Below are 12,608 nucleotides of genomic sequence, written 5' to 3'. Positions count from 1 at the left end.
GATGACCTGGTAGCTCGAAGTTGGGCGTGGGGGAGTATTTACAGCGACAAGTGCTACAAAGCAGAGCCAGTTGTTAAACATGTTCCGGAACATCACTGTAACATACCACCGTATCTTGTTTTTTAGCTTTTGTGTGTTTTTTTTTTTTCCAGAACACTTAACACTCAGAAATGTTCTCTTTTTATTAACACATTCGTTGCATTTGTCTTGTTCAGTAGAGTATCACCATCAGCTAGAATAGAGCCTGGCTTATTAGTAGCACTTAATAAATATTTGTTGAGTGAGTAATTTCAGACAGTGGAGAAATAATAATTATTCAAAAAATAATGTTGATAGTTAACCCCCATTTAGTAGAAGGAATACAAGTTATATCTTTGTGTATAACAATGTTATAAATGTATCAAAACATATTTTTTAAGACTTGTTAAGTATATTAGAAAAAAGTATAGAATCATTTTTATCAATTAGCTGGAGCAGGAGGACAAGGCAAGTAGCAATATACATAAAGGAAGAGGATCCAATTTGTGTGTCTATTGTTGAAAAGATGGAAAAGTAAGAAAACTCTGGCCTAGAGTTTTTGGTCAGAATTAGTAAGAGATTATAATAAAGTGTAAGGAAGTTTGGAGCCAAGTGTTAAAATGCAAGTAAGAATCTGGACATGATCAATTAAGAAGGGACCATTTCAGACTCCTGAGCAAGTGTGCACATGATTTATTAAACAGCTTTTATTAGCAGTCCTTGGCAGGTTCTACACAAGATTAGAGAAGAAGAGTGGTGGAGTCAGGGAGACAGATCAGCAATAGTTAGGTTGATCTAAACATGTGGGGCTTCTTCCGTGGTGGGAAGTCAGTAAAGAATCTGCCTGCAATGCATGAAACCCAGATTCGATCCCTGGGTTGAGAAGATCCCCTGGAAAAGGGAATAGCAACCAACTCTAGTATTATTGCCTGGAGAATTCCACGGACAGAGGAGCCTGGTGGGTTACAGTCCATGGGGTCGTGAAGAATTAGACATAACTGAGCAACTAAACACACACACACAAGCATATGGTAGGCCTGGATGGAGATGAGAGCAGTGACTTGCAACAGTAAATCTGGGGAATATTTTAATGGAAGATTCTTGGAGATTGTAGTAATAATTTTTGCTATTTCATTAAGATCATGATTTCTGAATAGAAGCAGTGAAGGAATAGAAATAACACCAAGTCAGAGACTAGATTCTATTAATTGTTTTATAAACAAAATTTATGTAATCTTTATAAGTTTACATTTTCTCATCTAAAAATTGAAGGTAATGTATTATTTTCATAGACAACCTTTTGATGTGAGGGTATATGCCACTGCCTGCATTTACAAATTCTCCTACTTCTTGCATCTGATAATTCAACCACCAGGGGGCACTGTGTGCCTTGGTAATGAGCTGTATGATTCTGTTGGGTACTCTGCTGCTAAGTCGCTTCAGTCGTGTCCGACTCTTAGCAACCCCATGGACTGCAGCCCACCAGGCTCCTCCGTCCATGGGATTTTCCAGGCAAGAGTACTGGAGTGGGTGCCATTGCCTTCTCCGAGTGGGTACTCTAGCTTCCTGAAATTTCAAAGGGCCCTTCCTCTGCCATTTTACCTGTGAAATATTCACTTTTGTTTTCAATGCCTTTAAACAGCAGTATTTTCTATTAGCCACTAAGCGGAAGTACAGAGTAAGTTATTTCAGAAATTAATAGCATTTAGAATTGGGCTTCCCTCATGACTTAGCTGGTAAAGAATCCGCCTGCAACACGGAAGACCTGGGTTGGATCCCTGGGTTGGGAAGATCCCCTGGAGAAAGGAAGGGCTACCCACTCCAGTATTCTGCCCTGGAGAATTCCATGGACTGTGTAGTCCTTGGGGTTGCAAAGAGTTGGACAAGATGGAGCAACTTTCACTTTCAGAATTGGATAAGGGCTTCCCAGGTGGTGCTAGTGGTAAAGCACTGGCCTGCCAGTGCAGGAGACGTAAGAGACGCAGGTTCAATCCCTGGGTCGGGAAGATCCCCTAGAGGAGGGCAGGGCAACCCACTCCAGTATTTTTGCCTAGAGAATCCCCATGGACAGAGGAGCCTGGTAGGCCACAGTCCGTAGGGTGCATAGAGTCCGACATGACTGAATCAACTTAGCACACAGCCTTACAAATCTGTTAGTCTGCTCCAGGATCATCAAACTATGTACCATGGGCCAAATCAAACTTGTTTTTATGGCCCAAGACCTAAGAATAAATTTTACATTTTTCAAGTGGTTACACTTTAATAGGTTATATAAATAACTACAGTTGACCCTTGAACAACATGGGTTTGAATTGTACTTGTTCACTTACATGTGGATTTTTCTCAGTAAATTTGTAGTATAGTACTACAGGATCCACAGTTGGTTGAATCCCCAGATACAGAACTGTGGATAGTGAGGGCCAGCTCTAAAGTTATACTTAGATTTTTAACTGTGGAGATGGTCAGTAATATTTTTCATTTTGTGTCTTGGCCTATAGATACTTACTATCAAGCCCTTTAAGAAAAAATTCACCACCCTGGGCTCATTCTTTCATTTAATACATGAAGAAACTGAAGCCCAGAAAGAATTAGTGACTTTGCAAGCCAGCAGTGTTGCCAGAACTAGAATTGGAGCTCCTAAGTTCTGACCCAGCACTGTCTTGGTACAAAATGTACCTTTTTCTTTCTCTTTTGACTCTTAGCTAAGACATTCTAACCTAACTCCCATTGTAACCTCACACATTTATGAAAATTGTCCTTCATAACTCACCCCAAATCTTCCCTGAAGTCAGTTTTATTTCCAGACAGACTTGGTTCTGTGACCTCAGATCAGTCTACTGTTAGAAGTTTTTTTGAGTGTTAGATGTTTGATCTTAGGGAATCATATCAACTATTGATTTTTTCTTATCATAATGCTTCTGTATAAATTTGTTCTAGGTTTTTTTCCCCTTTTACATTGTTGTTGGTTAGCTGCTAAGTCATTCGTATTCGACTCTTTTGTGATCTCGTGGACTGTAGTCCATCAGGCTCCTCTGTCCATGGAATTTCCCAGACAAGAATACTGGAGTGGGTTGGCATTTCCTTCTTCAGAAGATCTTCCCAACCCAGGGATCAAACCCTCATTTCCTGCATTGATAGGTGAATTCTTTACCACTGAGCCACCAGGGAAGCCCCCATTTTACATAGGAACAAACAAAAAGATAAAGATGATATCATTACTATATAAAATTTACACATTAGAAGGCAAATTTCCATTCATTCATTCCACATACATGTGATGCTGCTTCGGTGTATGAACCTTCTGCTAGTGCTTCTGGAGTATGTGAACGTGGATGAAACACTCTCACTTCAATTTAAAGTAAAATAGTGCCCCTTTCACTGTCTTTCTCGGAAAGGTCTTGTTTAAACTTTGATGCGCAGTGAGCAAAACAAACTAATCTGTGCTCTGGCACTGAGCTTTTAGTTTAGTGAAGTGTCACATACCATACTTTGTCTTAGACAGCAGTCATTTGTGATTGGATTGAATGCCAGAAACCTCACATCATAGGAAATCAATTGATACTCTCCTAAATCTTATGATTGAGAGGTTTAGCTGAAGAGAAAATATCAATAGATATCTCAAGAGTCTCTGAGCAGTAACTTTTGTTACCATGATATTTTCCAATGGACCTGACTGTAGACAAGCAGCCTCTATAAGTATGATGTGGGTGGGTACTGTTTGTTTTAATTAACATAAGGTAGTTTAAAGAACCATAGAAAACTATTGAAAAACACTTGAATCTCTGAAATGCAGATATTCACATACAATCAGACAAATTGGCATATGGTTGTGTAGAACTTAACAAATTTTAATCTGTTTGTTTAACCATTTATTTAAACAAATTTCAGGGAAAATTATCAATATTTTAAAGTAAGAATTTAATTCAATAGATTTTTAGGCAATTTCAAATAATTTCTCCCACAAAGTAGTTTTGGGCCCTTTTATTACTCTCTCAAGATAGACACAGATCTTTCCTCACATAATCAGTAATTCTTAAAAAAAAAAAAATAGCTATTTGTCTAAAACAAGTATTTTCTTTCACAGTATCCATTGAAAGCAAATACAGTCTTTGTTATAGTAAGCATAGTACACTGAGCATAATTATTGTAGACACACAGACCCCAAAAATAGAGCCTGGAAGCCACCTGTTTTAAAGAACCTGATAACTACTTTTATGTTTTCATCTCATAACACCAGACCACTAGCCATTTGCACCATTTGTGATAAGATTTGCTAAATATTTTAGATCAGTTTGAAAATAATTTTTTAAAAAGTAAGAAATAGATTGTAAAAATCAGAGTAGTTATTAGCTTATCTTATAGATTAGATTCATTTAAATTTTTAATGTTTTGTTCCCAGTTTTAAGTGATAATCTCTAATTTTCCTTTTATTAAGAGTTTAGTATCCAAAAGATATGTAACATTCTTTGACATCTTCTGTGAAAATTGGATCATACCTATAATCACCTTCTGTTTGTCTCCCTAAACATAACCCCTTAAAACTCAGTGATTCTAGTGTACAAAATTTGTGACTAGTTACCCTATTGGAGATGGCACTGAGAAGACTCTTGAAAGGAAGTTATGATTATGACCAGCGATACCAGTGATGTTTAAGCAAGAACATCAGCGACTTCTCAGACATCTGTGACATTGGTCTTAACCAGTGTCCATATTCCATACACCACTCCACCCCCAAAACTTTCCTTTTTTGAGAGTTAATTTGACTTAAATTTATTAAGATTTTGATGCAGTGTGGTGTCTATAGATATTGCAATGAAAATGAAACTGCACATTCTAGAAATTTCCATAATCAATGTTATTTCTTTCCAAATCCCTGTTTATCCAAAGGGAACGTGTTGAGAATACCAGTCGCCCAGGAGAAATGCAGGTGACCATTCAAAACCTAATGCCAGCAACAGTGTACATCTTTAGAGTTATGGCTCAAAATAAGCATGGCCCTGGAGAGAGTTCAGCTCCACTGCGGGTAGAAACACAGCCTGAGGGTAAGTCTCCCACCTGTCTGTCAGCCCCATCTGAAGCAAGGCCTGTATGAAGGGCTATCTTATGTATAGCCTGGCGTACCATAGGTGTGCAGGATATAACAGTGCCTCACTTTTAGGGATCTTAGTGAATTAGTTACAGGAGATCAAGTTAACTGCATCACACAGCAGCACATAGTATACGACAGTATAATTCTGCTGGAAGACACCCAGATTTTACCGATTCTTTGGACCCAGTTCAGATGCCGTTCTAAAATCTTCCTCTGATCTTATCTAATATTGTTTTCTACAGTCCGGAGGTACATTATGTATTATTTAAGTTACAAGATGTATTATTGTACATCTTCCTTGAATTATGGTTATGAATATATTTCATTAATTTTATGGCAAAGACAGAGTATTTATTGTCCTTTTATTTCCCACCATGTCTAATGCAGTACCTCACACAGGAAGTAGGTATTTAATAGTTATTGTCAGTGGAATTGCCCTGGTCTTTATACATACCATACTCTTCAAAATCTCTTCAAGGCTTTACCTTGGACCTGTTGTCTTTTGTGCCAAATAATGTTACTTCCAGTTACATTTCTTAAGATTTTTCCAACTGAAATTAGTGTCAAGGGGGTTTACTTTATAAATGTCTTCTATGTCTTAAGGTTTGGTTTTTCAAACTATAGGTCAGAAATTATGAGAAGCAGTCAAATTTAGAATTAATGCTTTTCTCATGAGGCTTTCTTCTACACTTGTACCTTCTTTTAACACAAGCCATTGTTTTTCTTGAGCGCCTTCTCCAGTTTTCTTTTCCTATTAACTGCACTAGTGTTTCTGTGTTAACAAATTTGCAGCAACAAAAATTCTACTGCAGCTGAGGGGCATGGGCGATAAATTTGAGGAAGCTGCTGACTAGGGTACTAAACAGATTAAATGTATTTACCACTGAAACTATGGAAATAATTCAAGGACTCTGCCTGATGGGTGGAATAAGTAAAGTCAAGAAGCTGTGGAATTTCGCTTTCTAATGCTGCAGTAAGTCATTCACCCATCAAACAGTTACTGAGGACTTCCTCTACCAGGCCCTGCACAAGCTATCGGAGATGCAGGGGACAGGACAGGAATCCTCCCCTTAAAGAATGAGCAGTCAAGATAGGACGCCATTCATCATCTCTGTAATAGAGCATTAAAGGTCAGGAATCAAACCCAGGCAACAAGGAGAGGACCCAAAGAGAGCTGGGTGGCGGGTGGGGGTGTTGACTTAAGGAAAGAATGTGTTCTCGCTACAGGGAAAGGATGTTGAGTTTCACAGTTACTGCGTTCGGATAAGAGCAGGGACAATCTGTTAGATTTCGGACTCAATTTTCCTTCATTAATTCTCACGTACAGGCATCATTCATGAGAGATAATGAAATACAGAACAAGGAACGGTTACTGTAAAGTTAGGTAAATCAAATCTGGTTCCTAGGAAAACATGAAACCCCAGGCTGGCCTTAAAGCATTTGGCTTAGAGCAAACATTCTTGGGGAAGGAAACCGCTTGACCCAATCCCAAACTAGGATTAGCAGTATACACGCAGGGTGAGTCATGATGAAAATGAAAGAGACCACTGAATTCGATTCAGTGCAAGGGTTCCATCCTGGGGCCGTACATGAAAATATTTGTGTGTCTGTACATATTCACGTTTGCCTTTGGAAAAAACCAGTGGTTTTCTTGATCACTTCAGAACCTAAAGTCAGACTACTGAGAATTACAGAACTAAAATTGATCACTTCAGAACCTAAAGTCAGACTACTGAGAATTACAGAACTAAAAAGGGGCACTGTCAAGTTAGAGATGAAAGAAGAGATTTATTGAGTGCCTGTCATGTGCCAGGCACTGTGCTAGGCAGCAAGATGTAAAGATGAGTAAGACTTCTGTTCACACAATAGTCTGGTACCAGACAAGGACTGGTAAATGGGCAGTATTGTGATCATTTATTCAAGGGAGTTTGATTAAAAGAAAGTAGCTAAGAGTATAGATATGAGAGTGGGACCATGAAGAAAGCTGAGAGCCGAAGAATTGATGCTTTTGAATTATGGTGTTGGAGAAGACTCTTGAGAGTCCCTTGAACTGCAAGGAGATCAAACCAAGTCAGAAGTAAAGGAAATCAGTCCTGAATATTCATTGGAAGAACTGATGCTGAAGCTGAAGCTCCAATACTTTGGCCACCTGATGCAAAGAACTGACTCATTAGAAAAGACCCTAATGCTGAGAAAGATTGAAGGCAGGAGGAGAAGGGGACGACAGAGGATGAGATGGTAGGATGGCAGCACCAACTCAATGGACATGAGTTTGAGTAAGCTCTGGAAGTTGGTGATGGACAGGGAAGCCTAGCGTGCTGCAGTCTGTGGCGTCACAAAGAGTTTTACGTGACTGAACGACTGAACTGAAGAATATAGATGGAAGGAGCAACAGCTTCTGGGGAGACTGTTTTGGGGATGCAGAGTGACTATTAACATGTTTTGGCAAAAGAGTCAGTGGAAAGAGATTTCATCTGGATGTGTTCAGGCGGGGGTGGAGAGAGCCAAAGTGTCAGAGTCAGCCCTTGGAAAATATTTTACATTTTTAGCTTTTCAAGCCAACTTAAATTTTTTCACATGTTTTAATGCCACTGTACAGACAAAAGAATTTATTAGTGCCTTTTTTAGGATTATATTTGCCTAAGTTTAACCAGTGAATATACTGAAAGTGATTTCAAGGGAATTTGTTCTGTTTTCCTTCCCTTTTAAAAAAGTTAGAGGAAAGTTTTCCATAGCAGCAGAAGTGTGACAAATCCCACCTGTCAGGCTGTGCAAAATATGCTCTTAACATTAAGTGAATAACATGATTCATGACTAAATAAAGCAAACAACTGTCAGAATAACCATATTCAGGTTTCTCTACTTTGGTAGCTAAACTAATCTTAAGCTGTCATGCTGTTATTTAAGAAAGCCAGTTTGTTTTACATTTTGTTAGTTTCCGCGCATTCCCCCTCCGTTTCCTTAAGTCTAATGGATGTCTGTTACAAAAACGCTGGCACCAGAGAAATGATTTTCAGATGCAGAGTGTCCACCAGAGTGTAGACACAGGCAGCTGCCCAGGATTTGTATATAAATTGGGACTGGAACCTGACAGTCAGACGAAAAGAATATAGTAAAAAAGGATGTGAACTGGGCAGACGATCGGTCAGTCACTCACTCATGGGGTCTTCTAGTCACATCTTCCTTCAGAAGGTCTTGTCGTAATTCCCTACCTGATCTTCCTGAGTCCACATTTTAGAACCAGGAAGGGCTTGGTTCGCAGCTCCACCACTCACCAATTTTTCCATCATTTGGGAATGGTTCTTAACTTCTCAGCCTCATCCATAAGTAGGGATGATAATAGTATCTGTCTCATTTGGGTTTGTGTGAAGATTACGTAAATATAATTTAAATGTAAAACATTTAAATGTAAAGCACTTAATGCTGGACTGATAGCAAACATTCAATAAATGGTAGCTCTTTTTAAAATGAGTGTTTATCTAGTCTTATTCCCTTGCTGTTTTTCTTCTGTGCATGTGTTCATATGCTCATTCTAAAGGCAAATCTGGTCATGTCTTGTTATATTCCCGCTCGTAATTTTTCAGTAATTATCTAACATCTACAAGAAATAATCCAGACTCAGAGCAGGGCCTTATCTGGCTCTTGTTATCCTTTATAGCATTCTGTATCCTATATCTATTCCCTGTTTCAGCCTGAACCATGTAACACTGTCTTCTCACCTGTCACCCCCATTGACCAGAGTACTATCTCCCTTGATGTCTCAGAAAACTGTTAATTCTTTCTGCTCCCTAAAAGTCTACTTCAGTCCTTCCCTTTCCTAACGACCCTGCCCAGAGCAAAATTATGTACTCTCTCCTTTCCATTTTCATTACAGTTGTTGCCTAATCTGCCAGCACTTTTATGATCTTCTTTGTAACTGTATGTCTGACTTCACTCTAAACTGGAGTTCTCTGTGGGCAGGGCCTCCGTCCACCATTCATTGTATCCCCATAGCCTGTCAAGAGAGGGCTCCTTTCTGTGATGTCTGCCTATATGTGCTGCAGTCCTGCTGCAAAATAGGATTTTATAAACCACAAGAATTCTTCAGTGTTCACTTTTTTCTTTGAATAAATTGGAGATATTTCACAGATAATTTTTGGTTTTGCGGTCATAAAGAGGGAAATCATTTAATTATATATTATCCTGAAACCTCTTGAATCAAACCACTTGTTTTCTTAGTTTAACTGTTTTTATCGTTTTGAAAACATAGCCAGGGTGCCGTTATTGCTGAGAGTGGTCTTGAGGGGTACAATAAATTTTATTTATATCTTGCCATCTTGAAATCTTCCTTCTAGTTCAGCTCCCTGGCCCAGCACCTAACATCCGAGCCTGTGCAACTTCACCGACTTCTATCACTGTCACCTGGGAAACACCATTGTCTGGAAATGGGGAAATTCAGAATTATAAACTGTACTACATGGAAAAGGGGACTGATAAAGAACAGGTATAATATGAAGCCCTTTTTTAATGCATTGATTGGAGTAGTAGATTTGAAGTATATTTCAAAAACTCAATACCTGCTTGTCTAGAAATCTGAGGAAAAAATATGCATAAGAAATGATGAGTTGATAAATTCTGTTTCTTAGTACCAAGGTTCATTCTGCAGTTTTTGCCATCAACGGTCACTAAACATTATTAAGAAGTATTTCTCAGCAAATTGCCAGTGTTTATGATAAATTTGCTTTGACTATTGAAATAACGTTCTATAAGAGGGACAAAAATCTGCATTATGTCAAATATAGAATTTGTATAGTTAATTATTTGCTTCATTTCTTTTGGCTTATATATATATATACACATACATATATATGTTTTATTTTACTCAAGGATGTTGATGTTTCGAGTCACTCCCACACCATTAACGGATTGAAAAAATACACGGAGTATAGTTTCCGAGTGGTGGCCTACAATAAACATGGTCCTGGAGTCTCCACACAAGATGTTGCTGTTCGAACTTTTTCAGATGGTGAGTTTGCTTCCTCTTGAACAGAATACCGAGCTTGGGGGCCCTGGTGGCATAGTAACAAGATCAGGGCTTCAATATCAAGAAGATTTGGTTCACATACCAGTTCTGGTAGTGTGACTTCAGTCAAGTCACTTTACATGTCTGAGCATGGTTCCTTACATGTGAAATTTAGATAATACCAGCTTCATTGGGTGGCTATAAAAATCCATTGAGAGGTCATAGGACATGTAGTACCTGGTACTTGAATAGCTCCTTGGTATTTTATCTTTAGTAGATTTTTTTGTATAAGTGAGTATTATTGCTTGTTCATAGAACAGATCATCCAAGGCTATTGGAGGGCTGCCCTTACTCTACATAGCAATTATATTTCCATGCCAAATAGGTCTTTTAACTCCTCAATATTTTGTGACAGTTTATATCTCACTGTTATTTGCTTAGACCCATGACCTAAAGCAGTGGTTTTCAAAGTACAGCTTACCAGTGAAACTGAGTAGGTCAAGACCCACATTTTTTTAAAAGATATTTTTAGAGTAGAACAGAAAATAACAGTTCATTGCACTTAATGTATATATTGTATCCTGAAACTCAGCTAAATCCAAATATTTCAAAAATGTCTTTTTCTTAAAAATGTGTGTACATGTTATAGCCTTTACACTGAATGTCTAAACAAGTTTTAAGAGCTGTAGTTTGACTCTTTTAAACAAGGGGTGAGACATCACATCACCATCAAAGGAGCAGACTGGCATCATGTAATGTGCTGCATCAAGAAAGACGTAGCTTCGTCTGTCTCACCTGTGCTGTGTCCCTGCCAAAAACGTTCTAAGTGTGATCGTGATGGAACAGCTAGACATACATCCAAATCGGCGGACATTCTGCAAAAAAATAGACTAGCTTGAATTCTTAGAAAATGTTAGTCTCATGAAAGAAACGAAAAAGGGGAGTCATTATAGGATTAAAGAAAAGTAAAGACATATAGAATAAAATAAAATATGTATAATCTTTGATTCCTGAATCTGGAAATAAAACCAGTATAAAGACACTCTTGGTACAATTACTTAATAATTAGGTGGGTATAGTATCAGTCAGTATTAAAACTTAGATACGTTTGTAGGTATATTAGATAGTAGTTTTGTGCTGATTAGATTTTAATGTGATCATTGTATTATAATTTTGTTGGAGAATGTTTTCTTAGGAGATACATACTGTAGTATTTAGGGGTGAAGTATCGTGACTGTAACTGTCTCTCAGCTCTCCAGAAACAATATGTAGATAGATAAATATGTATAAATATAATGAGAGAAATAAAGCAGATGCAGCAGAATATTAACAAGTGGTAAATGCAGGAAAAGAGTGTATGGTGTTCATTGTATTCTTCTTGCCACTCTTTGCACTTGACATTTTTCAGGATAAAAAGTTAATGCGGACTGTATTTTGGTTAGCCTGTGTTTAACATAGGCTTTTAAATCTACCCATGAGCCACTTCTAAGTGCATCAAGTGGGTTGGCATGCTGACTGCAGTGCCTGTTGCAGGAACTGAATATGTCTCAGCGTGGTTGGTTAAGGGCAGCACTTCAGAGGAAGAGAAATCTTGGTTCTTACACCAGTTGAAACAAATACCTTGAGCAAGTTAACTCCCCTGAGCTGCAGCTGTAGTTTGTCATCTGTAAAGTGAGATAATAATAGAAACTCCTTTGTAGGATTGTTGTGAGGATTAAACTACCTGCCATGTAGGAGCATGAAGCAGATCTTAGCCGTGATGGTGGTGGTGGTGATGAAAGAGAAGAAGACAGCAACAACAATTATGTTGGTGCCTCTGCAGCTGAGTCAGAGGTTCTTAAAAAGGAGATGACTGAAACCATCCACGGACTTTTTTCAGAACACAAATGGAGAAGTCCTTCTCCAGACCCTCTGAATCTCTGGGTTGAGAGATCTCTATCCTCTCTATCCTCCAGAAGACTACACCACAGTGGGCACTGAGTTATGTGTCTGGTCACCAGGTATCAGAATGGAAGGGAGAAATTTCCATGTATGGATTAGGAGAGAAAAGCTAAAGTCAGCATTTTGTGGTTGGAGAAGAAACTAATTAGGTTTGCTTAAATTTTTTTTCTTTCTATAGTTACTACAAAAGAAGACACTGGAGGGCATATGTACAATAAACTTTGAGATACCCTGTCTTATGTTCTAATATGTGAGAAACTAGTTATACAGCTGTTTTGTAACTAATAGTCCCAAACCTCTCACATCTGAATGAGTATTTCCTGCTATATAGTTGCCTTCAGAAGCCAAATGGTTACTTAACTGGACTTCCATTGTTTAACAACTCTTGGCTGTCCTTGAAACTGCCTTCAAAACCAGTTTAAGAACCCCACAAGAAAGCCAAGGTCATTGATTTGTGTACATCACACTTTGGACTTGTAATGATACCCAGCCGATTCACTTCCCATATTCATTAGGCTCATTTCCAGAAATTGTACCCCAAAATAAAGATAGCTATTC

At 38.3% G+C, this 12,608-nt stretch overlaps 1 protein-coding gene across 1 annotated transcript in view; it reads left to right on the top strand.

The window, feature by feature from the left end:
* The window catches only part of NEO1 (neogenin 1), a 240,744-nt gene that overhangs the window by 176,993 nt on the left and 51,143 nt on the right, over nucleotides 1-12,608 (top strand). The window contains exons 11-13 of the mRNA XM_010831422.1: nucleotides 4,906-5,060; nucleotides 9,442-9,590; nucleotides 9,974-10,112. Of these exons, the coding sequence (XP_010829724.1) occupies nucleotides 4,906-5,060; nucleotides 9,442-9,590; nucleotides 9,974-10,112 (443 nt within the window). The remainder of the gene's footprint in view (nucleotides 1-4,905; nucleotides 5,061-9,441; nucleotides 9,591-9,973; nucleotides 10,113-12,608) is intronic.

This window comes from Bison bison, unplaced genomic scaffold (genome assembly GCF_000754665.1).
Source record: "Bison bison bison isolate TAMUID 2011002044 unplaced genomic scaffold, Bison_UMD1.0 scf7180017864526, whole genome shotgun sequence".
NCBI classification, from domain to species: domain Eukaryota; kingdom Metazoa; phylum Chordata; class Mammalia; order Artiodactyla; family Bovidae; genus Bison; species Bison bison.
This window is presented reverse-complemented; position numbering and strand designations above follow the sequence as displayed.